The sequence below is a fragment of the Urocampus carinirostris genome, chromosome 2 (genome assembly GCF_059441175.1).
Source record: "Urocampus carinirostris isolate Australia breed hairy pipefish chromosome 2, RoL_Ucar_1.0, whole genome shotgun sequence".
NCBI classification, from domain to species: Eukaryota; Metazoa; Chordata; class Actinopteri; order Syngnathiformes; family Syngnathidae; genus Urocampus; species Urocampus carinirostris.
Window position 1 is genome coordinate 68,773,511 of NC_142350.1, and position 22,367 is coordinate 68,795,877.

Consider the following 22,367-nt stretch of genomic DNA (forward strand, 5'->3'; position numbering starts at 1 on the left):
TTCGATCCAAATTACAAACACACTGTATACCGGGGGTCGGCAACCGGTGGCACGCAAGTGACCGGCAAAATCATAATGATCTTTTTTTGAATGCGCATTTTGAACTGAAACGGAGTCATTTTCAATCGCGCGTGGTGTTGTTTAGCGGCTTTACGGTAGCGCCCCTCCTCCTCTGCTCCGTCTGCGAGTGGTTCCGAGGAGAGGAGGAGATCCGGGTTTTAACCCTGCCGCAGAAACACCGACGCGCGATAAATGAACCAATCATGACGGCTCCTCCGACAAAAAAAAATGGTCTTTTCCAGCCAGCGTGGACAGATGACTGGGGCTTTGTGCAAAAAATGACCGAGCTGTTTTGTGCATTATGCCCCGAGAGCGTCGTACCTCGCGCATCAAGTGGTAAACGTCGGTACGAGACGAAACATGAACATGAATTCAGGGATGAGTCCGACAAGGCGGAGACATTAAAACGCGATGTGTCCAGGTACGGCAAACAGACACAGACCCTGAAAACCTTTGTCACTGCTCAAAACACCACCACGGAATCAAGCTATCACATCGCTCACTGCATCGCAAAACACGGAAAAAGATTTACTGATGGCGAATATATTAAAGAAGCCGCAACTGTCCTTAGGGGGCGCCACCTTAGAGACCCCTCCCCTAGAGTGTGCGACATAAAAACGCTTTGGAATCAAATTGTAATCCTCATTTTTAGTCAATCTACCTGAAATTTGACGACGTCTGTTCTTCTGTACCCGAATACAATACATTATATGTATTGGGGTTCGTAGGGGTGCTTGAAATCCTGAAAATGCTTGAATTTTCATGTCATGTTTTCAAAGTCAGGAAAATGCTCGAATTTTGGGTGAAGCGCTTGAAAATGCACAAAGAACAAAGGGAAGTTTTTAAAAATGATGCCGACACGCCCCCTAGTGGTCGCACCCAAGTGGACAGCTCTATTTAGCAAACGCTCTCTTTTGGCTCAGCTCCTCAGATTTTTTTCATGGTATATTATCAATAATAATAAAAAGTGATGCACCAAATGATTTAGTCAGTCATAATTGAATACATTTTGCTGGGGATCCCCGAAAACCACTTGAAATATCAATTGAAAGATTCCGAGATCTACAAAAAAATGTGAAATACAAAATAATTTGAGCTTGTTACCCAGTGAACAGAACCAGAACCAGGACAAAAATCCCTTGAAATATCTGAACTCCTCAGTTCAATATGTCAATAATAAAATGAAAAACAAGGAACTATTTTTTGACCAATTTGAACACAGATCCCCCAAAATAGAAATGAAAATCAGCAAGACAAAAAGCGATAGATCAACGGTCCCTAAGATTAAAATGTTGAATGCACTTTGCTTCGGAGCAATCGAGATCTTTAAAGTGAGTCTGTTATTAGGCAACACCCAAGGAGCTCTTTCCCTGTTTGGAAACAAGTGTGACGTGAGGCGGAATTCATGTCAGTTTATAGCGGCCCATTGACACAAAAATGATTGTTCTGGCAGCGGGATAGTCACTTTATTATAGTCTTTGAGGCCGACCCCAAAAAAGGTTCTTTTGATCGGCGATAGGTACCGGAGAAATTGTCCTTGAAAGTGCTTGAATTTGTCCATTCCGATGTGTCCCGCCCTTCCCGGATTCCGTTCCCGTCTGCCGGTTTCAGGCCTGCGCGCCGCTGTGGTCTCAGGAGTGCGGCACGTCCAGTTTCAGCACCGGCATCTGCGCCCGGCTCGGGGAGGACCTGGGGACCCGGGAGACGCTGGCCCCCACCGCCAAACGTAAGACCCCCGCCCGGGGCCAGGGAGATCCGGAAGACCCCCCCCCAACCCTGATTGTCTCCGCTCTCAGGCTGCACCACCTACATGGACATCGTGATCGTCCTGGACGGCTCCAACAGCATCTACCCCTGGTACGAGGTGCAGAGCTTCCTCAGCAACATTCTCAGCAAGTTCCACATCAGCCCCGACCAGATGCAGGTAAGAGAGGAGAAGAAAACGATCCAAAAATGTCAAGAAAATGGGAAAAGAAGGGAAAAAAATCGAGAAAAAGGGAAGGAGTGAAAAGCACTTTGTATTTCTTTGGGTTGTCTCTGCAAAAAAAGAGGGAAAGCGGCAAGGGGACAACAACTTCTTCAGGCTACCGTATCTCAACGCTAACGCTCGGAAGAATCCACGAGAGTCGAAGCTATCCTCGCGGCGGAACGGTTTCCCGCGGGGGCATCGGGAGGCCAACCGCCGGGGAGGGAAGGGGACAGGGGGGGCGGTCTCGGGTTTTGGGTTCTTGGCTCGGGGTACAAGAGAAACAGGCAACGCGGGGCCAAAAGGAATTTCCTTTCGGTTTCCCGTTCCACTCCAAAATTCCTGCAACGCGCTGTTTGCTTTAGAAGGGTGGGGGTCTCGCGGTTTTCTTTATTACCACTCGCGTACCGGATATTTCGGACGACGACGCTCCGGGGGCTTTTTGGAGGTACTACCGGCGCTACGATAACGTAGCGCTTTCTTTTTGGGAAATTTCAAAAGACGAGGGTTCGCGCTCGGGGGGTCGGGGAAATAGCTCGATGCTATCGAGCGCTAAAAGGCAAAGGTCCGAGTCGATCGGAAAAACTGTACACGCGAGGGGACGACGCTTCCGTGCGGGCCGTCGTAAAGGGAATAATGGATCTCGGGGAGCGATCCCAACGAATGACATACCTCGAGACGAATTGATAACCGCGTTGTTAGGAATTAGATATTAAAATGTAGCGTCGATCAAATTGTTGGAATGAGTTATTTGACTCCATAAAACAAACACAACCTACATTCACTTAACAATGCACGCTCGTTTCTTGATGGTAAAACGAACAAGAGACCGGCATTTCCACACGGGGGCAGATTTCAATTCTTAAATAATTCAACTAAATGAACTCCATCGAATATGGCCGAAATAGCCGTATTAGTGTCGCTCGAGTCTCTGTCAAGCCTCCTCTCTCGATCTCCTCTCTCGATCTTCCGCTTCTCTCCTCGGCCCACGGTTTTTTCCGCGAGCTGGTGTGCCGGCTCCTCCCATGGAAAAGGAAAGCCCCCACGTGGGCTCTACCATCTCGCCTCGATGTCTGGAAAAACTAAAAAAAAAACACCGAGCGTATCTATGTCATCAGGGCGTTGTTCTCCAAACATTGCCTGCCGTCCCCCCAAGTCCTGTTATGGAAATTCCCGAGCCAAATCATTCCGCATTTGAAACAGCGAAGCCCACTCGGTGAAATTCTTCATTGCGCTCAATAAATGTAACTTGTATTCAATCGTATAAAATCCCTTGTAGTCCAAATGTATAAAATCCTTCAGCGTATAGGAATATTCCGATTGCAATGGCGATGCTACGCTAACAGATGTGGTTTCCTCGTTTGACTTTTGAGGCCGAACAAAGGAATTTTTCATTGAGCCAAAAACGAAATAAGAACCGTGCTTGTTTGTTCCATCGCTTCAGTGCCACTCGGCCTCGTCCGGTCGCTAACGCTAGTCGCTGTTAGCAACGGATGGGATCCGAGGGTAAACTTGTTGGTTTTTTTTGGCAGGTGGGCGTCCTGCAATACGGCGAGGTGGCGGTCCACGAGTGGTCCCTGAAGGACTACCAGAGCACGGCAGAAGTGGTAGAAGCCGCCAAGAACATCAGCCGGCAGGAAGGTCGCGAGACGCGGAGCGCCTACGCCGTCCACATGGCCTGGTAAGCCTAGAGGCTAACGGATAGATGCTAACGGGTAAATGCTAACGGGTAGATACGGACGACTCATCGTGCCGATGACCAAACGACAACATGCTAACGGCTACACGCTAACAACTACGTGTCAGGTCTAAGTACCGCGTATACTGGCATATAAGCCAACCCCTAAAACTGCTCACAATAGGAACACAGCGTGTACCTAACCATCGATAAATATCAAATTGTGTAGTTATACTTACTAATATACTGGTAAAAAAGTCAAAATCCAACAGTTTTAAACCACTTACAAACCTTCTGGCAGCGTTTTAATGGCAGACATCGTTTCTTTCTTCGACTGGATCGTTCTGTTCCACTTTTCCTCCCCTTCATTGCTAACTTTCTTGGACAGAAAGGGAAATAAAACCAACATAATCACAATAAATTGAGACGCGGGCCCTCCCGAACGTGGTCAGGGACCAAACAGTTAGAAACAATCAAACGCCGGTTGTCCCCATTCCTGTTAGGGAGTGCAATTGACTCTCTATTTTTTCCATTTTCTTTGGATGATTTTGCCATATCGACCCGCCAGTTAAGAAACACCGGTTTTAAAGCAAAGGGAAAAATACAAATTTCAAAAACTGTATTCTGAATTTCAGTTTATCTGTCCGGGCAAACGCGTGGTTATTAGGAGGCAGGGAAGCCATTTTGGATTTCGAAAAGAGAAAGGAACAGCGGATCGTTTTTCTCTGCTTCTTCAAGAACTCGTGTGGAATGAGGACGCTCTCAAAGACGAGCTTTTGTCACGGAGACGGGACCCGATTGCGTTCGTTTTAATCAGTTTTGTTTAGAAAGAGAACAGGACTTGCATCCACCATCAGATGATCGTCGGTCACGGGTAGCAGATGACAGGAACGCGGAAGTGGCACTCTCGTGTCGAGCGTGGGTCATCGTAGGGAGCGGGAAAACGGGTCGATGGCCGGGACGGAGGAGCAAGGGCAGAAACAGGTCCAGAAAAGAGGTCGGCAACAGGTATCGGGCAGGAAACAGGGCAGGATCGTGTCGGAGAGTCACAAAAGCTTGCCTAGCCGGGAGCATAGGTTCGCACACGATCTGACGAGTGTTTTTAGGAAGGCGGGAGTTTGAAAAGAGTCCAAGAGTCTGGTTGTTGTCGGTGTTAGTTTCATACCATCGCTTTGCAAAATGATATCTGAGGGCCCTAATCCCAAAAACACATTTCATATTTGGATTTTTCTATTACTGTGATTGTATTGTTGTCCTATTTCTGTATTATTGGTTGCTTGTATCCCACGAGTGGTCGTGCCACCGTTTCCTGTGTCTTGGGCGAGTACAGCCCGGTGGCCCCCGTCCCTCTCCCAGCCAACCTATTATACTCTAATGTTATTGCTGTAGAATTTCAGTTTATCTGTGGTATTTTTGGAGTAATCTTGTCGTCGCGTAGTTGTAGTTTCTCTGTCGTGATCTTTCTGGAGTCGTATTTTCGAAGTATTTCTGTCATCATTTTTTGTAGATATATTTTTGTAGTAGTATCTTTGGAATATTGTATTGCTGAAGTGTTATTTTTGAATTATTGCTGAAGTATATTTGTAGTATATATGTCGTATATTTGTAGTATTGCTATAGTAGAATTTCTGTAGTATATCTGTAGTATTTTAGTAAGATGACTGGAGTCGATTTTTATTTTTGTGTCGTATTTTTACTGACTTTTCTGTTGTAGTATTTTTGTATTATAGTATTACTTTAGTTTTATTTTTGTAGTATTGCCCTAGAAGTATTTCAATAGTAGTATTTTAGTAATATTACTGTCGTTTTATTTTTGTAGTATTTATGCGAGAGTATTTCCATTGGAGTTTTGTCGTAAATCTGTAGTATTTTTGTAATATTACTCTAGTTGTATTTTTGGAGTAATTTTGTTGTGATATTTCTCTAGTAATATTTTTGTATTATAGTTTTAATGTCATCGCATTTTTGTTGTGTTTCCATTGGAGTATTTTGTATTCGTATTTCTGTAGTCCTATTCTTGTATCATAATATAACTGCGATAGTGTTTTTTGTAATATTTCAACTTTTTTTTTTTCAGAATGAAAGCAAAATAATACATCAGCTTGCAGTTTTAAGTACTAAATTTGATATTTTGGTCTGGACTCATTTGGTAGTACTTTTGTTGTCAACGCACAAAGGGATAACAGGTACAAAGTTGTCACTAAAAAAAGCATTTTTTAAGAGTAGTACTTTATTTCGCATGATGTGTAATGTGACCATTTTCGTTGAAAGGTGAAAAAGAGCGGGCCGAATGTGGCCCTCGGGCCTTCGTTTGCCCACCACCGCTCTACCAAAGTGACTCCTCCGGTCCGTGACGTCCGCCTGGGTTTCCTCCGACCTTGCCCGACGTCCGTTCCCCTTTTCCCGTCCCGCCCGAAACGGGGCCCCTGGCACCTCCGGATAAGACTGGAAAAAACAAGAAAACGCGTTCGTCTTTCGGCAACGTGCGCGGCGCTCCCGAACCGGAGGTGGGCAAACGACGGCCCGAGGGTCACACGCGGCCCCCTAGGCTTTTCCAACCGGCCCGCCAAACGAAAACGGTCGCAATATCTATAACAGTAAAAAAAGTACCACTCATAAATGATATAGTTTGGTGCCAACTTTGTCCCTAAAATGGCTGTGCGACATTAGAGCATCTACGGTATGTCGTTCCACGCCTAGAAAAGTGGAATGTCTTTCTGAGAAGGCTGCAGAGACAGCAAAACCCAAAAATGCCGCCATCTTTTTGGGGTAGTTTTCATATCGGAGGTAACCTACCAGACTGTCTGTGAAAGAAGGTGTTGATATTCGATGTCTGTCTGGTCTGGGAGAGTTGAATTTCTTGGGAAAATGCGAGTCGGCAAAACTAAACATTCCGAGTCAACGTTTTGTTTTTCTGCTTCTTTGTTTCTTTTTGTCTTGTCATTTTTTGACCTTCCGGATTGTTTGTGAAAGATTGTGATCCTGGCCAAGGTGTGGCCTGAGAGAATAGAATGTCTTTCTGGGAAAGCTGCTCAGTCAGTAGAACCAAAAATGCTTAGTCCGCTGTTTTGGTATTTTTCACATCTGCGGTAGACTACCTGACACCCCGTAAAGCTATTATTCAATGTCCTTCTGGCCTGGTAAAGTGGAATGTTTTTCTAAAAATCAATTCTGAGAAAGCAAAACCAAAAGTGCAAAGTCGGCTTTTTGGGGAGCATCTTTCCTATATGGGTCAACCCTTCCAACTGTCTGCAAGACATCGTGTTGCAATTGAATCTTGTCCTGTACTGGAAGAGAGGAATCTCTTTCTGGAAGAACTGTCGAAACAGCAAAAAAACCATAGGTGCAGTTTCATATTTTTGCACGGCATTTTCACGTCTTAAGTGACCTACTTAAATGCTTGTCAAATATTGTGATGCTGGCCATGTTAGTTCTGTCCTGAGAGAGTAGAATGTCTTCCTGGGGGAAAATGCTTCATCAGCAAAACCTAAAGTGCCGAGTCAGCTTTTTAGGGGGCATTTTTCAAATCTAGGTTAATCTACCCAATTGCCTGTAAAAGATGGTGGTGATATTTATTGTCATTCTAACCCAGAAGAGTTGAATGGCTTTTTGGGAAAAATGCTGAGTCAGCAACACCAAAAGTACCAGATCAGCTTTTCGGGGGCATTTCTGACATTAAGTTGCCCTACCTGACTGCCTATAAAAATGTTTTTGATATTCAATGTTTTTTTCTGTCCTGGGAGAGTAGAATGTCTTTAAGGAAAAACATACTGAATTATCAAAACCAAAAGTGCCAGGTCAGCTTTTTGGGGACATTTTTCACATCTGAGGTAACCTACCCGACCTACAAAAGTTGGCGCTGATTTCTGGGAAAAAAAATGCCAGGTCATCCAAACCAAATTCTTTTTGCGCATTTTTCACATCTAGGGTAACCTAAACGACTGCCTGTGAAAGACGGCGCTCATTTCTGAAATCCTTCCGTCTTTTCTCGGGTGGCCAGAGGCACAAAGTGACAAACCCACAGATATATCGAGAAAAACAGACCCGTTGTAGTTCTGAATCGGATCTCAGAAGGTAGAAGGATGGACTGCCACATTGAAAAGAAAGCAAAAACGTGTTGAAAAAGACTTCGTAAGGTTGAAAAGATGTCTTTTTGGGGACCAAAAAACCAGATCCGTAATTAGTCAAACAACAATCGACACCGGTTGGCATTGCTCATGAGGCTCGTTTTAGCCTCTTGCCAGCATGGAGCCGGAACATGCTAGCATTTTGCGACCGCTTTAAGATTGCGCACTCTTTGGAAAGACATTTGAACGCAACACAAAGTGAATTAAGGATGGGAAAAAAAGCTGCCCGGGGTTAGCCTCGTGCTAACGTGTAGCCGAAAATGACGGTAACATGCTATAGCACAGAGCAACGTCCTTTAAAGTTTCCCACACTTTGGAAAGACATTTGAACGCGACGCCGAGTGAAGGACAAAACATTTTTTTCCCCGAGGGTCCTTTTAGCCTTATGCTAACATGCAACCGAAAATGCTATCGATATGCTAGCACTTAGCGACGACTTTTAGGATTTCACGTACTCCGGAAAGACATTTGAATACCATGCAGAGTGAATTCATAAAATAAAGTCTCTCGAGGGTTCTTTCATCCTGCTGCTATCGCGTCGCCAAATATGCCGTCGACATGCTAAAGCGCTTAGCGACGAATTTCACAATTTGCCATACTTGGGAAAGAGGTTTGAACAGAACGCAGAGTGAATTCATAAAATAAAGTCTCAGGAGGGTCCTTTTACGCTCGTGCTAACACGCAGCCAAAAATGCGGCTGACACGCTAGCTTCGCGTTTCCAAAAACCTTTGAACGCAACGCAAAGCAAAGTCAAGTAAAAAAAAAAAAACTCTGGCGGGATTTGTCGATGCACGACGCCATCCGACGCCTTCGTCTCCGGATCCTCCCCTTTTCGGTCGGATCCCGTTTTCGCTAATGTCGGGAAAAAAAACATTCGTTCGAGTTGAGAAGATTTTCAGCATAGCCACGTAGCGGTTAGCGTGTTCGGCCTCCACGATTTCTGCGATGATGGCACCGTTTTTTTTTCCCTTTCGCGGCCCCGCTTTTGTTTTTCCTTCCGTCCTATGTCATTTAGCAGACGGGGAGCCAAGGGAGAGCGGGCGACCGCAAATTTAAATTTAGAGCAGCCGGTGGCTGGAAAGGAGCCGAAAAATGATTCCAGTGCCTCCTCCGCACTCCTCACACGTGTGTGTGCGTGCAGGCGTGTGCGTTCTTGTACGTGCTACTTTGCAAGTTGTTGTCGTTATTGATCCATTCAGAAAATGCATCGCAAGCGGTGTGAGGCTTCCAGATCGTTGTCAAAACATTTGGGGAAACGAAAACATGTCCAAACGGAAACAAGGAATAGAAAATTGAGGAAGGAGAAGAAGCATAGCTTATGAGCTCTCACCCCTTTGCAAAAACATAAATATATGTCCATATATATATACACCGACATGCATTTCAAAGTATACAATCCCATATGTATTCTTTCACATGGATGAATATATATGCATATATATTCACATACACAAAATTAAATATACACATACACACATTATATATATTTTATATACTAAATATAAAAAATTGTTGGTGATAGGAATAAGTGGAGAGGTGTTGTGAAAGGATAGTGGGATGTTTGGGCGCGTTCTAAGGGATGGGCAGGGCACCTGTATGATGCGGCAGGGGTAAACCAGCGAAAGCTGTCGGGCCCTGCTGTTGAACAGAAGAGCGTGTTGTGTCCTTAAGACCTGAGTGTCCCGTTTCATCCGGAGGGACCAAAGCATGACCGACTTGGGTGCCGAGGTGCTTAACTTGTTTGGGCATTGGGATTGGCCATGTTCCCCCCAAATTTTTTGTGTGTGTGTGTGTGTTTTTTTTGTGCTATTTTTTTCCCTTTTTTATATTCTTTGTTTTTGTGTTTGTCTTGCTGTCGGTCACCCCTCTCAGAAGATAGATAGATAGATAGATAGATAGATAAAACCTTCATATACATGTAAACATACATCCACATATTCTGAAATACACACCCATATATATATATATATATATATATATATATATATATATAATGTGTTTAAGTACTTTTTTCATAACCAATAAGAGAGACAGAAACCAACAACTGCGATTGTTTTACTATATTGTTACCATGTTATTAATATGTTCTTACGAGGTTGTGATGACAAGGAATGGGCCAAAATAGGCAACCACAAAAGCATCTACTGGGAAAAATTCCACCAGACAAATCAAAAGATCTGTTTCGGTTTTTAAAAATGAACTGACCATCTCATGCCAGTTACAAAACGGATACTGCACATTCAAATATTTTTCATTTTTTGTATTTTGAAATTTATAATTTAAAAAGAACAGAATACCCTATCAATGATTACTTTTCTTAAGGGCAGTGTTTCACAAGCAGCAGGTCCGGACTCCAAAGTGGGTCTCGGACCTGTCATCGGTGGGTCCTGACACTTTGACCTGCCCAAAAAGTGCCAAGAGGAGGACAAAAAACAGTAGATGGTGACAAAGCCCTGCTCGATTTCTTGTTACCGTCCAGTCCGTCGGCACGGTCTCGATTGCGTTTGAGAGGGAACACATCTCATTATTGGGATTTTGTTTGTTTTATTTCCTTTTACTGTCGGTAAAGGAAGTTCGTGATAAGCTTGAAGGAAAAGTGGAAAACGGTGTCAGAGAAGGAAATGATTGCTAAATACGTACGTGAAGGTACAGAAAACGGTATAAAATGCTATACTTCAATACTTCTTCTTCTCAGTATGTGCGCCAGCAGGTTGTACTTACCCAAGACACACCACAGAATGATGCCCGCTACGACCTTAGCAGTTAGCCAACCAAACAATATCCATCTTTATTTTCTACACAGTCAAGCCGTTGCGTTTTAGGTACGTGCTTTACTAATATTTTGGGTATAAACTTTTCTTAGCACGTGGTTATTTTTAGTTTTAGGGAGTCACTTGTATGTGCGATGTAAAAGCTCATATGCGAGTAGACACGGAACTTTGAGTTGTTTTGCTGGTCAAAAACAGGGGAATGTATTCTACTATCTCCGCTTTCAAATGCACAATCCTCTTATTGAATATGTTTGAGAAGTGGAATATTATGTGCACCACATCCGGCACAGATGGCATAAGGTATCAACGCATGGAAATACAGGATGGTGGTCTTCCTGCTGGGCATTTCTGCCTGACCCGCCTCCTGTGCCCTGAACACTCGGGCTCATCAGCTGGGGACCACCGGTCGTTGATGTTTGGCTCCTTTCACCCCAGGACATCTCCCGGTGACACCCTAGGTGTTGCTTGAAGGCCCCCAGTTCCTGTCATTCCTCCGCAGCCACAGCCAGAAGCTGCCCTTTTCTGTCTCTTCTGACAGCTCTTTAGTTGCTCTCCGGTTGCCAGCTCCCGTGCAAGGTCTCTGAGGAGGCGGGAGGCTGAGGAGGCCAAAAAACCCCTGCACCCCACCTCCACTGGGTATACTGTAGTTTTCCAGCCCGCCTCTCTGCACTGAGCTGCCAGGTCTTCGTACTTTGTTCGTTTCCTCTCCGGGATCGGCGTGTTTACATACTGTCCGTGGTCAAGTCTTGTAATAACTCTGAATACATCTTTTTAGTCGACCGGTGGGCTTGTTTTTCAGAGAGATGCCTATGTCGGCCCATTCCTGATTTTGGTGGCAGGTTGGGGGCTCCTTCAAGTCAGACCTTTTGAGAAGCACTGCTTTAGAGCCAGGCCGTTTTCACTCTTTTATAGTTTGAGCGTAATTTGGCAGCAAACGCGGACCAAAGACAAAAACAGGGCGGGGCTCCTGGACACTCACTTTGGTGGAGCTTCCTTTTCACCACCATTGGCCAGGAATGCACAGATGCCCCGGACCGCACCCAGGCGAGCCGACCGCTTTCCCGCCAGAGGTTATTCGCGTTGAGAATGACTCAAAGGTGCGGTCGGCTGAAGGGCCCCGCACTTCCCGTCAATGACGGCGACGGCCGTTCGTTCCGGGGTCGGCATCGGCTCAGGAGGTAAAGGGTTCGTCTTGGGATCGCCAGATGGCAGGTTCGACTCCCAGCCCCTCCTTGTTATATGTGGAAGTGTCCTTGGGCAAGACACTGAATCCCTCATGCCCCCGATAGCAGGTCGTTGCCTTGCATGGCTGACGCTGCTAACGGTCAGTTAGTGTATAAAATGGAAAAGTGTGAAGTACGTTGTAAAGCGCTATGGGAGGTCTTCATTGACTTGAAAAGCGCTATACAAATGCTGACCATTTCAATCCATCGTGAAGCATTTTCAACGGTCCGTCGGACGTCCGAATTGCTCGTTTGTTTAAAAAAGATCTGTTTATTGGGTTGAAAACTATCCTTTAAAAACATTGAAAAGAAGTCCGTTTGGGGGCAGAATTTGAACAAGGACTATGTCAGTTGGGCAGCACCACTTGATGAACCCGGCGCTTCAGGCTTCAAAGAGAAGCAGAACTTTTTAAAAATATGTACAAGTTCCCTTCAAAAATCATCTTTATTGGGTAAAAAAAAAAGGATTCTAAAAGAAGTCTTTTTTGGGACAAAATTGTGTCTAAAACAGAGCAAATGAAATTTAGATAACTACTGTATCTGTTTTAGGAAGGTCAAAGTGTGTCTTCAATAAGAAGGCCAAAAATGCTTCAAAAGATACCATTCAAAATACAGATTTTTTGCTTGATGAGAGGGGGTGCGGAATTTAGACAATTTAATCCAAACGAGGACTATTCTTGGACTATGTCAGATGGGCAACGCGACCATATTGCAGACCTTTTTTTGGAGGACCAGAAATAGGTCAAATTTTAATGCAGGAAAAGAGTGTCTTCAAAAAGAAAGCAAAAACTGTGAAAAGATGCTAAAGTTCTGCCCAAGAGACGTTTTTATTTGACAAGACGTTGAAAAGACGTCCATGTGGGGGCAGAATTTGGCCAACATTAAGAAAAACAAGGACAGTCCTTAGACGATGTCGAATGGGCAACACCCTCTTATTACAGACATCTTTTTTGGGACTCAATTGTGTCCGATACAGACCAGATTTAGGTCAAAATCAAAACCAGGAAGGACCAGGTCTGGATTTTTAAAAAAGCCAAACTTTTTGAAAAGACATAGTCTCTTGTCTTGTTTGGGAATAAATGGTGTCTAAAAGAGACCACATTTGGGCAAGAATCCAATGGGGGAAGGTTTAAGTACAGCTTTCGAAAAAAAAAAAAAAACACAAAGTGAAGCGGTGAAGCTTTTCCCAAGACGGAGTGGTTATTGCCGGGCCGATTTGCTGCCCTTGAGCAAAAGAGCGCCCCCTACTTTGTTCCCACGAACGGGAATCCCGTTGTTGTTCTGAGACACGATGGAGCATCACGCCTTCTCGATCCTCCGTATCGAGTCTCCATTCTTGTTCGTTTTCGGCAGCACGGAGGCCTTCAGTGCAGAGCGAGGAGCCAGGGAAGGCGCTACCAAGGTGATGATCGTGGTGACCGATGGCGAATCGCACGACGGCGAGGAACTCCCCGACGCTCTTCTAGAGTGCGAGAGCAGGAACATCACCAGATACGCCATTGCTGTGAGAAAACCCTTTTTTTATGTTTTCCTTGAGAAAACTAGTAACCTGAGTAGTGCTAACCTTACCAATGCCGATACAAAATAAACACCTTTAGCATTTAGCCCACAGGTGGGCGACCCAGCCCTTGGGTGTCCTGCGTACATTCGATGTTCTCCAGTTCGGGGAATCCAAAATCTACGTAATCGCCGGTTTCTCAAAGTTCAGCAGTCCACGTTCAAGACCAGTTCTTACTGCCACCTTAAGAATCAGGTCCTTGTCGGGTTCCTGGTCTGGTTACCTTGACACTCGAATCGCCAAATTTCCAGGATAGCTTTAAGAAAGAAAAGAAATAGATTCTGTTTACTCGGTTGCCAATGATTTGAGTCACCTAAATAAAAGAAGAAAAACCTTCAAGAACATGCAGCACATGCCACCCTCCAGGATCGGGTTGCCCACCTCTGCAATAGCGCAAGGTTTCCCACTAAATCCATCAATAAGTTCAAACAACGCCGCAATCATTTTTAACACCTAAGCGTTGAACACATCCTTGTTGCCACCTTAGCCGTCTCTCCATGAAGTTTCTACCGAATGGCCGAGCTTCCAACCCGGAAACCCGGAAACAAAACCCATCTAGACGCATGTATCTGGGATCTTTGATCATTGGGACCCGTCGGTGATCATAGTTGGGGGCAGGGACTAAGATGGACTGGTGAAGGGTGAGCTTTGCCTTCCACTTCAGCTCCTTCTTCACTACCTCAGACCGGTACATGGTCTGCCCGCTCCATTTTGCCCTCAAAGACCCAGAGGGTTCTGTTTTCGTTTTTCACTTCTTTGGAATTTTGGTCACCGTGTAGTGACCACTGGTATTTGCAAAAACGTTTATCTGTTTTTCTTTCCCCCTTATCTTTTCTCTCTTATGCTTTTTCTTCCTCTCTCTTTGTTTATCTTCTTTCATGGTTCCATTTTCATGTTTGCCTCATGCGGAATGTCAGTCACCACGAAGAGAGTACTGGTATCTGCAAAAACGTCAATGAACAAAAAGCCACAAAAAGCCAGATGGGGATGACGCACCCTGACATTCCTCCGAGGTCCCGCACGCCCCCCACTAATCACAGCCCCCGAAATAGCAAGACTACCGAACCAACTCTCGGGTCGCTGTCAAATTGAATAGAGTAAGCGGGTCAGGAGCCCAAAATATCTCAATGGCGACTCCGCCCGTTGGGCGGGGGCCACCCTTTGTCAGGATTGCAAAGGACTTCTGCGGTCGGCGCGCCAATTAGCGCCGCCCGGTTTTTCTCTTACTGGTGTAGACTGCGGCCGTCCGCGTCCTAATGACATGTTTCGTCGGGACGACATTTGAAACGGGAGTTAGTGGTTTCGTGTTCTATGTCGTGGAGATCTTCCTGTTCACAAGCAGCGAAACGGTAAACAAAGAATTAGTAGCTGGAGTAAGCAATATATGGGGCCTGGTTAGGGGGCTCGGCAAGGCGGAGGGATTTAGAAGCGCTTTCCTCAAAAGCGGCGGGACTCTCGACAGGTGTTGGGCCACTACCACCGAAGGCAGCAGGACCCCGACACCTTCATCAACGAGATCAAGTACATCGCCAGCGACCCGGACGAAAAATACTTCTTCAACGTGACCGACGAGGCCGCCCTCAACGACATCGTGGACGCTTTGGGGGACCGCATCTTCTCGCTGGAAGGTGAGCCCGACAGGAGCCTCCGGGGCCAGGGTGGGAAAACTGACGCCCGCGGGCCACGTGCCGCCCCTCAGGCTTTATCGTCCGGCCCGCCAAACCGAATGACAGTAAATACAATACTACTGACAAAAAATGACTGCAAAACTAAATATCAAATCTAGTGCTTAAAAACAGGGACTTATTATATTATTTTGCTTTACTTCTGAACAGAAAAAACTGTACAATAAATCCTACAAACTACCACTACAGTAATACTCACACCTTGCAGATCCCTCAAGCGCCAGGGTCATGAATACTACTACAGAAATTTTACAACAGAAATACAACAATTACACTCTCATTGAAATATTGAAAAAATACAGAAAAAGTACAAAATACCACTCCAGTAATACTATAATACAGAAATACAACCAAAGATACATTACAAGAGAAAGACTATAGAAATATTATGACAGAAATACTACAACATTTTGAAAGGAGCTGTAACTTCGGTTTTGCCAGGCAAAGATGCCTCCATTTTAGGACATGAGAAGACGTTCTATCCAAATGCTAAAATACCGAAATTGAAGCTCACTTTTGTCAAAAGGTTTTGAGAATTTGATGTCTTCTTTAACGTAGTAAACAGACTCTCGTGTCTCTTTGTTTGAGCATTTAGGAACCGAACCTCGAAACGCTGCCAGTAAAACAGTCACATCAGATCTCAGAAGGTAAACATGGGATTTTCATATAACTTCCAAAGTTGGAAACAAAAAAGAGATGAAAAGTGATGCAAGACAAAATCTAGCAAATACACTAGATGTACATTTTGTTTGAATAGGCAAAGGTGCCCATATTTTAGGACATAAGATGACGTTCTAACTCAATCCTCAACTACTGAAATACCTTTTGGCTTTTGTCAAAAGGTTTTGAAGTAGCAAAAAGACTCAAGTATCTCCTTGTTTGAGTATTTTGCGTATCAAACCTCTGAAGGCTGCCAATAAAACAGTGACATAAGATCCTCAGAAAGCAAACACCATTTTCTTGAGAGCCTTCCAAAGTTGGAATGAAAAGAACTGATAAAAAGAACCGTCGGGAAAACTAAGCAAAGTGAAAACAGCAAATCACCCGTGAAGTGTAATTGTCGAAGAGGCCATCGAACGCCGACCCGACTCCTCTTCTTGGTTTCCTTCAGGCACGCTGGGGAACCAGAGCTCCTTCCACATGGAGATGTCGCAGATCGGCTTCTCCGCGCACGCCTTGGATGTGAGTTTATCTCGTTCTGCAGGCACAAAAACAATCGCGGTCCTAACCTTCTCCTGCAACCTTCAGGACGGGATCTTGTTCGGGATGGTGGGCGCCTACGACTGGGACGGCGGTGTCCTGAAGGAAGGCAGGGGGGGGAGGATCGTCCCCACCAGGGAGGCCTTCGAGAGCGAGTTCCCTTTGGAGCTGAAAAACCACGCCGCTTATCTCGGTAGGGTCGAGTCCTCGAGTATGTCCGTAGGAGAAACTGCGGGGATGGCATCTGCGCTTTGAATCCCGGCAGGCTACACGGTGTCCTCGGTGCTGGTCGGGGACTGGCGGCGACTGTACGTGGCCGGAGCGCCTCGTTTCAAGCACAAAGGCAAAGTTGTCTTGTTTGAGCTGAGTGACGACGGCGACGTCAACATCGTGCAGGCCCTCAACGGAGAACAGGTGCAAAACCAGAGACAACAGCACCCTCTGCTGCCAGGAAGCTAAAAGTACGCCTCTCTAGATCGGGTCTTACTACGGCAGCGAGCTGTGCGGGATGGACGTGGACCAGGACGGTATCACGGATGTCCTCCTTGTGGCGGCTCCCATGTTCTTGGGCTCTGGGAACAAGGAAGCCGGGAGAGTCTACATCTACACGCTCAGTGGGGTGAGAAACTACACGTAGCCAGATCGCAAGGGTCTGGATGACAACCCTGGATTTTTGATGGCTCCTCAAACAAGCAGACCCTAATGTACTGCTCCTGCTGGATGATCATGCATGTGCTACAGGAGGAGGTTTTTGTCTCAAACGGTACGCTGACGTCCGAAGAAAAGTCCCAGGACGCCAGGTTTGGCTACGCCATGGCCGCCGCTCAGGACCTAAACCACGACGGTTTCGCCGACCTGCTAGTGGGCGCACCCTTGGAGGACGACCACCGCGGCGCCGTGTACGTGTACCACGGCCAAAATATTTACATCATCCACAGTTACAAGCAGGTACTTGCAGTCCGCATCGCTTACGAATTTGTGAATTGAGGCCAAGATTCAGTGGCCGCTATCTTTTTCGTTGGCAGCGGATTTCGGGGATGGCACTGTCCCCGTCCTTGCGGTACTTTGGCCGCAGTGTCAGCGCGAGGTTAGACTTGGATGGGGACGGACTTATTGACCTGGCGGTGGGGGGTCACGGCAGCGCCGTGTTGCTCAGGTGAGCTTGCTAAGAGGAGCCAGAAAGACGCTTTGTTTTTAAGGATTGGATTCAGCTTGTTCTGGAACAGAGGTGGGAACACCAGGTCTTCGGGGGCCGCGTGTCCTGCATTTTTTTCGGAGGTTTCTTTTCTTTTACTCTGGGGATTTCAATAACCTAGGTCAGGAGTCTCAAACTCACAACCCCCCGAGCCATTTGCCGCACTCAAGACTATAGTTCGATGTCGCCGACATAATGTGAAAGCTTAATGTTAGAGCGGCAAGTGCGAGTTTGAAATTGATGCTTCATCTGTACTAACTATTTAGGCAGCTACTTCCTGGTTAAACTAGAAGTTTCAACAAATGATCTGATTCAATGACTTGCTGTTGAACTGAAGCTCAAACAACATTGGATGCATTTGATAGGTACCTTTCGGCAAGTTTCTGCCTTTGAAAACCTGATACGGCCTGACTTCACGCAGACCCAGGTTCCAGCGCCGGAGTAAATGGAGTTTCGGACCCCTGACCTGGATTGTTACAAGCTACTGCCGGCTTGCTAACAAAAAAAGAAACCTCCCAAAACTTGCAGGCCATGCGTCCCTCCAGGAGCGGGTTGCCCACCTCTGCTCTAGACGCTCCAACTGAAAAAAATGTCTTTAAAGATAAAGTGAGGTCGCTTTTGCAGCCTCTGAAAGCTATCAGACCGACAACAATCCACGATTTTGATCCGATCTTAGGCCAAATTTGTTTTTCTCCAGATCTCGAAGCATCGTGCAGATCAACGTTAGTCTGTCCTTCCAGCCGCACTCCATCAACGTCATCCAAAAAACCTGCCAGCGGGGCGGCCGGGAGTCCGCCTGTCTGGACGCCACCGCCTGTTTCACGGCGGAATCGCGCTCCCCCGGACCCCACGCCCAAGGCTTCGGTATGTCACTCCGACACTTTGGATCATTAGCCCTCTTCCCATCCAGGAACGTTGGAGTTTATGCTCGTACCAGGCCCCCAAAAATCAGTTCCTTAGGTAGTAGGGTAATGTTGGGAAGTTTCTATCCAAATGTAGCGTTTACCAAATTATTGGAATGAGTTATCTGACTCCGTTAACCAAACACAACCCACATTCATCCAAAAATGATGCGCGCTCGTTTTTTGAGAGAGAAATGACCAGGAGGACCACACACGGGCGGATGTTTATTATTCCTAATAGCAGACCTAAGTGTACCCAATCAGAGACGGCCCTCATCCAAGTTTATTTATATGTTTCACAAAGAAAGCAAAGACATCCTATTGGCTATGTTTCATCTGCTATCTTTAGTTTTCTCTTATCGGTCTTCTCCCCGCACGAGGGCGTGTCGGCTGGGATCCACACTATTCGCATACCGGCGGCGCCCCGACGTCTGACCTTCTGCGTCTGGCCTTCTGCGTCAGCACTCACAGAAATTCTGTTATCAGAAATACGTCTGATGCATTCCACACAGCCTGACCTTTTATTGTACATTGAATTAAAGCACAGGCAGTCAATATGTTTATTGTATTGAACTGAATACATGGACTTTGTAGTCAATCGTATAAAATCCTTTAGTAGGCAATGTCAAACTGGATCCCAAAAGGGCTGGAGCTCTGCTCTGCATTTGTTAGAGGTTCCCTTTCTAAACACACCTCTTTCTGCACAAACATTCTATATCTTCTGATTCACCTGTGTTAAACACGGGAAACCTCTAAAACTTGTGGACCTTTGGCCGTTGAGGACCAGAGTCTAACGTGCACTGGGGTAAACCATCGTTCATGAGAAGAGGGCTGTGCTGATCCGAGCTGATCGGTTGGTTGAATTTGGGACGTGTTGCTTCCATTATTATAATAATAAGATCATTTGTTAAGAACTGAAAGACGCAAACCTGAAACTTGTGTATGGAACTTCGGGTTTGTGCTGAAAGTATTCTCGGTCAGCAGTTTTTAAAGTTTTAATTGCTGGAAAAGAGGCAACAATCCCCCTGTGTCAAAGAGGTCTAAGGACTAAATTGAGCTATCTCCCTACCAGACTTATGGGTAGCCGCCATGTTGGACGACCGAAAGTTTTCTGCCCGTGCCCTGTTCGACGACAGCTCCCATCGGGCGACCCAGATGGCGGTTCGAGCTCACATCGGACAGACTTTGTGCTACAAACTTCCCTTCCACGTCTACGTGAGGATTGAGACTTTGTCGGACGTGGCTTCCCGTTTCCGCCCTCATCCCCAAGTGTTTTTGGCAGGACACCGCCGACTACATCCGCCCGATCAGCTTCTCGCTGCGCTTCAAGATCAACGACACGGAGAGCGGCCCGGTCTTGGATGAGGGCTGGCCTACATCCGTCAAAAAATATGTAAGCAAAAGGGGGCTCGCCCCTGCAGTGCCTGTTTTTCTTGGGGAGAAGCTAATGTTCTTTCCATGGATCTGGTCTGAGCAGATTCCCTTCTTCAAAGACTGCGGGGAGGATGACGTCTGCACCACCGATTTGGTCATTCAAGCCAAAATGGACATCTTCGGGACCAGGTAGCTCGTGTAAACACATTCTCAAAACACAAGTTTTTTCCGTCAGCCTCCTTCCATAAAGTTCTCCCGTTTGGTCCCCAGGCACAAACCTTATGTGATTCGCAGTCCTCGTAGGCGGATGTCGGTGGAAGTTCAATTGGAGAACAGACTGGAAAATGCCTATAACACCAGCCTGACGCTGCAGTATTCGCGCAACTTGCACTTCTCCAGTCTCAGTATCAGGGTAAGGCACGGCAGCACGACCCGGAACCGAGGTTTTTTTTTTTTTGGCTCGAGTCCATCTTGGCTTTTCGCGCAGGAAGACGGCAATTTCAAGATGGAATGCACGGGTCTGGGCTCCAACAGCCACACGTGTAACGTCAGCTACCCGGTCTTTCGCTCCCAGTCCAAGGTATCCCCAAAGACGACGGCATCAAACGTAACTCCTACGTAACTTGTAACTTCTTCAAAGGTCAACTTCATGCTGGAGTTCGAGTTCAGCTGCAACACCCTGCACAGTCGGGTCCAGATGAAGTTGACCGTGGCCAGCGACAGTATCGAGCGGACGCAAACTTTAGGGGACAACAGCGTCCAGCTGCAGAGTTTTGTCCAATATGAGCCAGACCTGTTTTTCAGCAGGTAAGAGGGCGCGGCCTCTTCTCGAGCTCCTTCCACTGGGTCGTCTTCACGGGATTTTTTCTCCTCCCGCAGCGACTCCAATTTAAACCGATACGAGGTGCACCCTACGCGGTCTTTGTCCGAGGCCATCGGACCAGAGTTCTATACACACTTTAAGGTGAAAGCCTCAACCAGACCGTGGACTTGTTTCACGTCTCCATTTCTAAAGTGACTTCAGACATTTTGGTCTTTCTAGGTCCAGAACCTGGGTTGCTATCCGGTGAGCGATCTGGAATTGAGGCTTCTCCTGCCCTCGGCGGCGGCAGGAGATCGAGTCTTCATGGCGGTCACCGGCATCTCTTCACAGAACGTCAGTCATGAAGGCCGTCCGTGTCTTTTGCCGTCTTTCTCAAAGCGAGGTTTCTTCTCAGGCCTCGGTCGTCAACTGCAGCATCACCAGTGACCTGGCAGAACTGAAGACCCGTCAGGGGGACGTTCGACCCCTCCACCCAGAAGACATGACGGAGAACGACGTCCTGGTGAGGCGACATATGACCCGGCGTGCGGTTCGCTCGAGAGAGTTGTCCCCAAAACTTGTTTTTGTTCTCCAAGAACTGCAGCAGGTCTTGGTGCACGGAAGTGACGTGCCAAGTCCAGCAGCTCCTGAAAGGACAAGCTGAAGTCATTCGTCTTAGCCGGAGGGTCCATGACGACTTCTTTCGGAAGGTGGGTGCGGAATTCCCAATTTCTTATCGAGTTCCTGCTTGGGTTTAGGAGCCAGATCCACCCTTGGCGGCGGTCCGGATTTCTTTTGCCCCTAAGAAATAATGTAAACTCATGAATCTCTTCGGGCCCATTTGAAAAGTCCACTTTTTTCAATAAAATGTGGATCCAATCAGCAATTTAGCTTTCTATACTACAAAATACCGGTGGTCAAAATTGGAATTACATACAGTATTGATTCGTGTTCGTTGTTTCACGGTACAAGGTATAAGAATTGATCATTTGAAAAACATCGCTGACCAAAATTGCAAAACATGACATTAGACAGGAATCAAACCTGGTCGGCGGCGGTGAACACGCAGCAACCTAACTACTAATACAGACGACATACAGAATAGAGAAAACAAAACGTCGCTCTGAAAGATATAAAGAAACGCAAAGTCCCATTCATGATCAGATGCATTCAAGAGTGGTTTTCCCTCGTTTGCGTTTATTTCCATCTTTTGGGACATTTGTCTCTGGTACTGTGAGTAGAAATAGTGTGCTAGCAAGATAACCTCCCTTGCCTTTGCATGTCAGGTCAAGTGTATAGTCTTTTGTCGGAAAGGGCTTAACAGACCACCAATACAACAATTTCATAGGTGATCTGTAGCATAGTGGTCAAGTGATTACGTTTCAGCGCTTTCACTATCCCGAGCAGGGTTCAATTCCCGATGCTAGCAATGTTTCGCAATCTTGGTCGGCAAAATTTTTCCACGGATCCATCGTTGCACCTTAAGTGTATAAAATGCGAAACAACAGTTCTTAAATGTGGCGGCTTTTACTGTAGCTTTAGTTCCTTTATAGTCAATTCGTCTTACACATTAAAAAAAATGGACAAAGGCTGTATGTTGGGGATGCGCTTTTTAAACCGGTGTGCTTTAAGGTGCAGGAAATACGCTATATCAGGGGTCTCCGCCCTTTCTCGAGCTTAGAGCAACCTTTTGTTACTAATTGGAGCAAAGGGCACCCAGTTTGAAATCAATTTCTCAAATAGCAACTTAGCTAAATGGCTTGCTTAATAGCTAAAACGGTAGCTTGATAGTTACACTGGTAAAAGCCATCTAAATAGATAGAAA

General features: G+C 46.2%; 1 protein-coding gene across 1 annotated transcript in view; it reads left to right on the forward strand.

Moving 5' to 3' along the window:
- itga10 (integrin, alpha 10) overlaps window positions 1–22,367 on the forward strand; it is a 36,790-nt gene that overhangs the window by 10,170 nt on the left and 4,253 nt on the right. Inside the window, exons 5-26 of the mRNA XM_088327616.1 lie at window positions 1,672–1,786; window positions 1,857–1,984; window positions 3,559–3,707; window positions 13,180–13,330; window positions 14,847–15,012; window positions 16,181–16,251; window positions 16,318–16,462; window positions 16,535–16,683; window positions 16,745–16,888; window positions 17,011–17,217; window positions 17,295–17,425; window positions 18,162–18,328; window positions 19,439–19,581; window positions 19,649–19,759; window positions 19,844–19,929; window positions 20,011–20,152; window positions 20,228–20,320; window positions 20,381–20,547; window positions 20,620–20,704; window positions 20,783–20,896; window positions 20,958–21,065; window positions 21,139–21,252. Of these exons, the coding sequence (XP_088183742.1) occupies window positions 1,672–1,786; window positions 1,857–1,984; window positions 3,559–3,707; window positions 13,180–13,330; window positions 14,847–15,012; window positions 16,181–16,251; window positions 16,318–16,462; window positions 16,535–16,683; window positions 16,745–16,888; window positions 17,011–17,217; window positions 17,295–17,425; window positions 18,162–18,328; window positions 19,439–19,581; window positions 19,649–19,759; window positions 19,844–19,929; window positions 20,011–20,152; window positions 20,228–20,320; window positions 20,381–20,547; window positions 20,620–20,704; window positions 20,783–20,896; window positions 20,958–21,065; window positions 21,139–21,252 (2,886 nt within the window). The remainder of the gene's footprint in view (window positions 1–1,671; window positions 1,787–1,856; window positions 1,985–3,558; window positions 3,708–13,179; window positions 13,331–14,846; window positions 15,013–16,180; window positions 16,252–16,317; window positions 16,463–16,534; window positions 16,684–16,744; window positions 16,889–17,010; window positions 17,218–17,294; window positions 17,426–18,161; window positions 18,329–19,438; window positions 19,582–19,648; window positions 19,760–19,843; window positions 19,930–20,010; window positions 20,153–20,227; window positions 20,321–20,380; window positions 20,548–20,619; window positions 20,705–20,782; window positions 20,897–20,957; window positions 21,066–21,138; window positions 21,253–22,367) is intronic.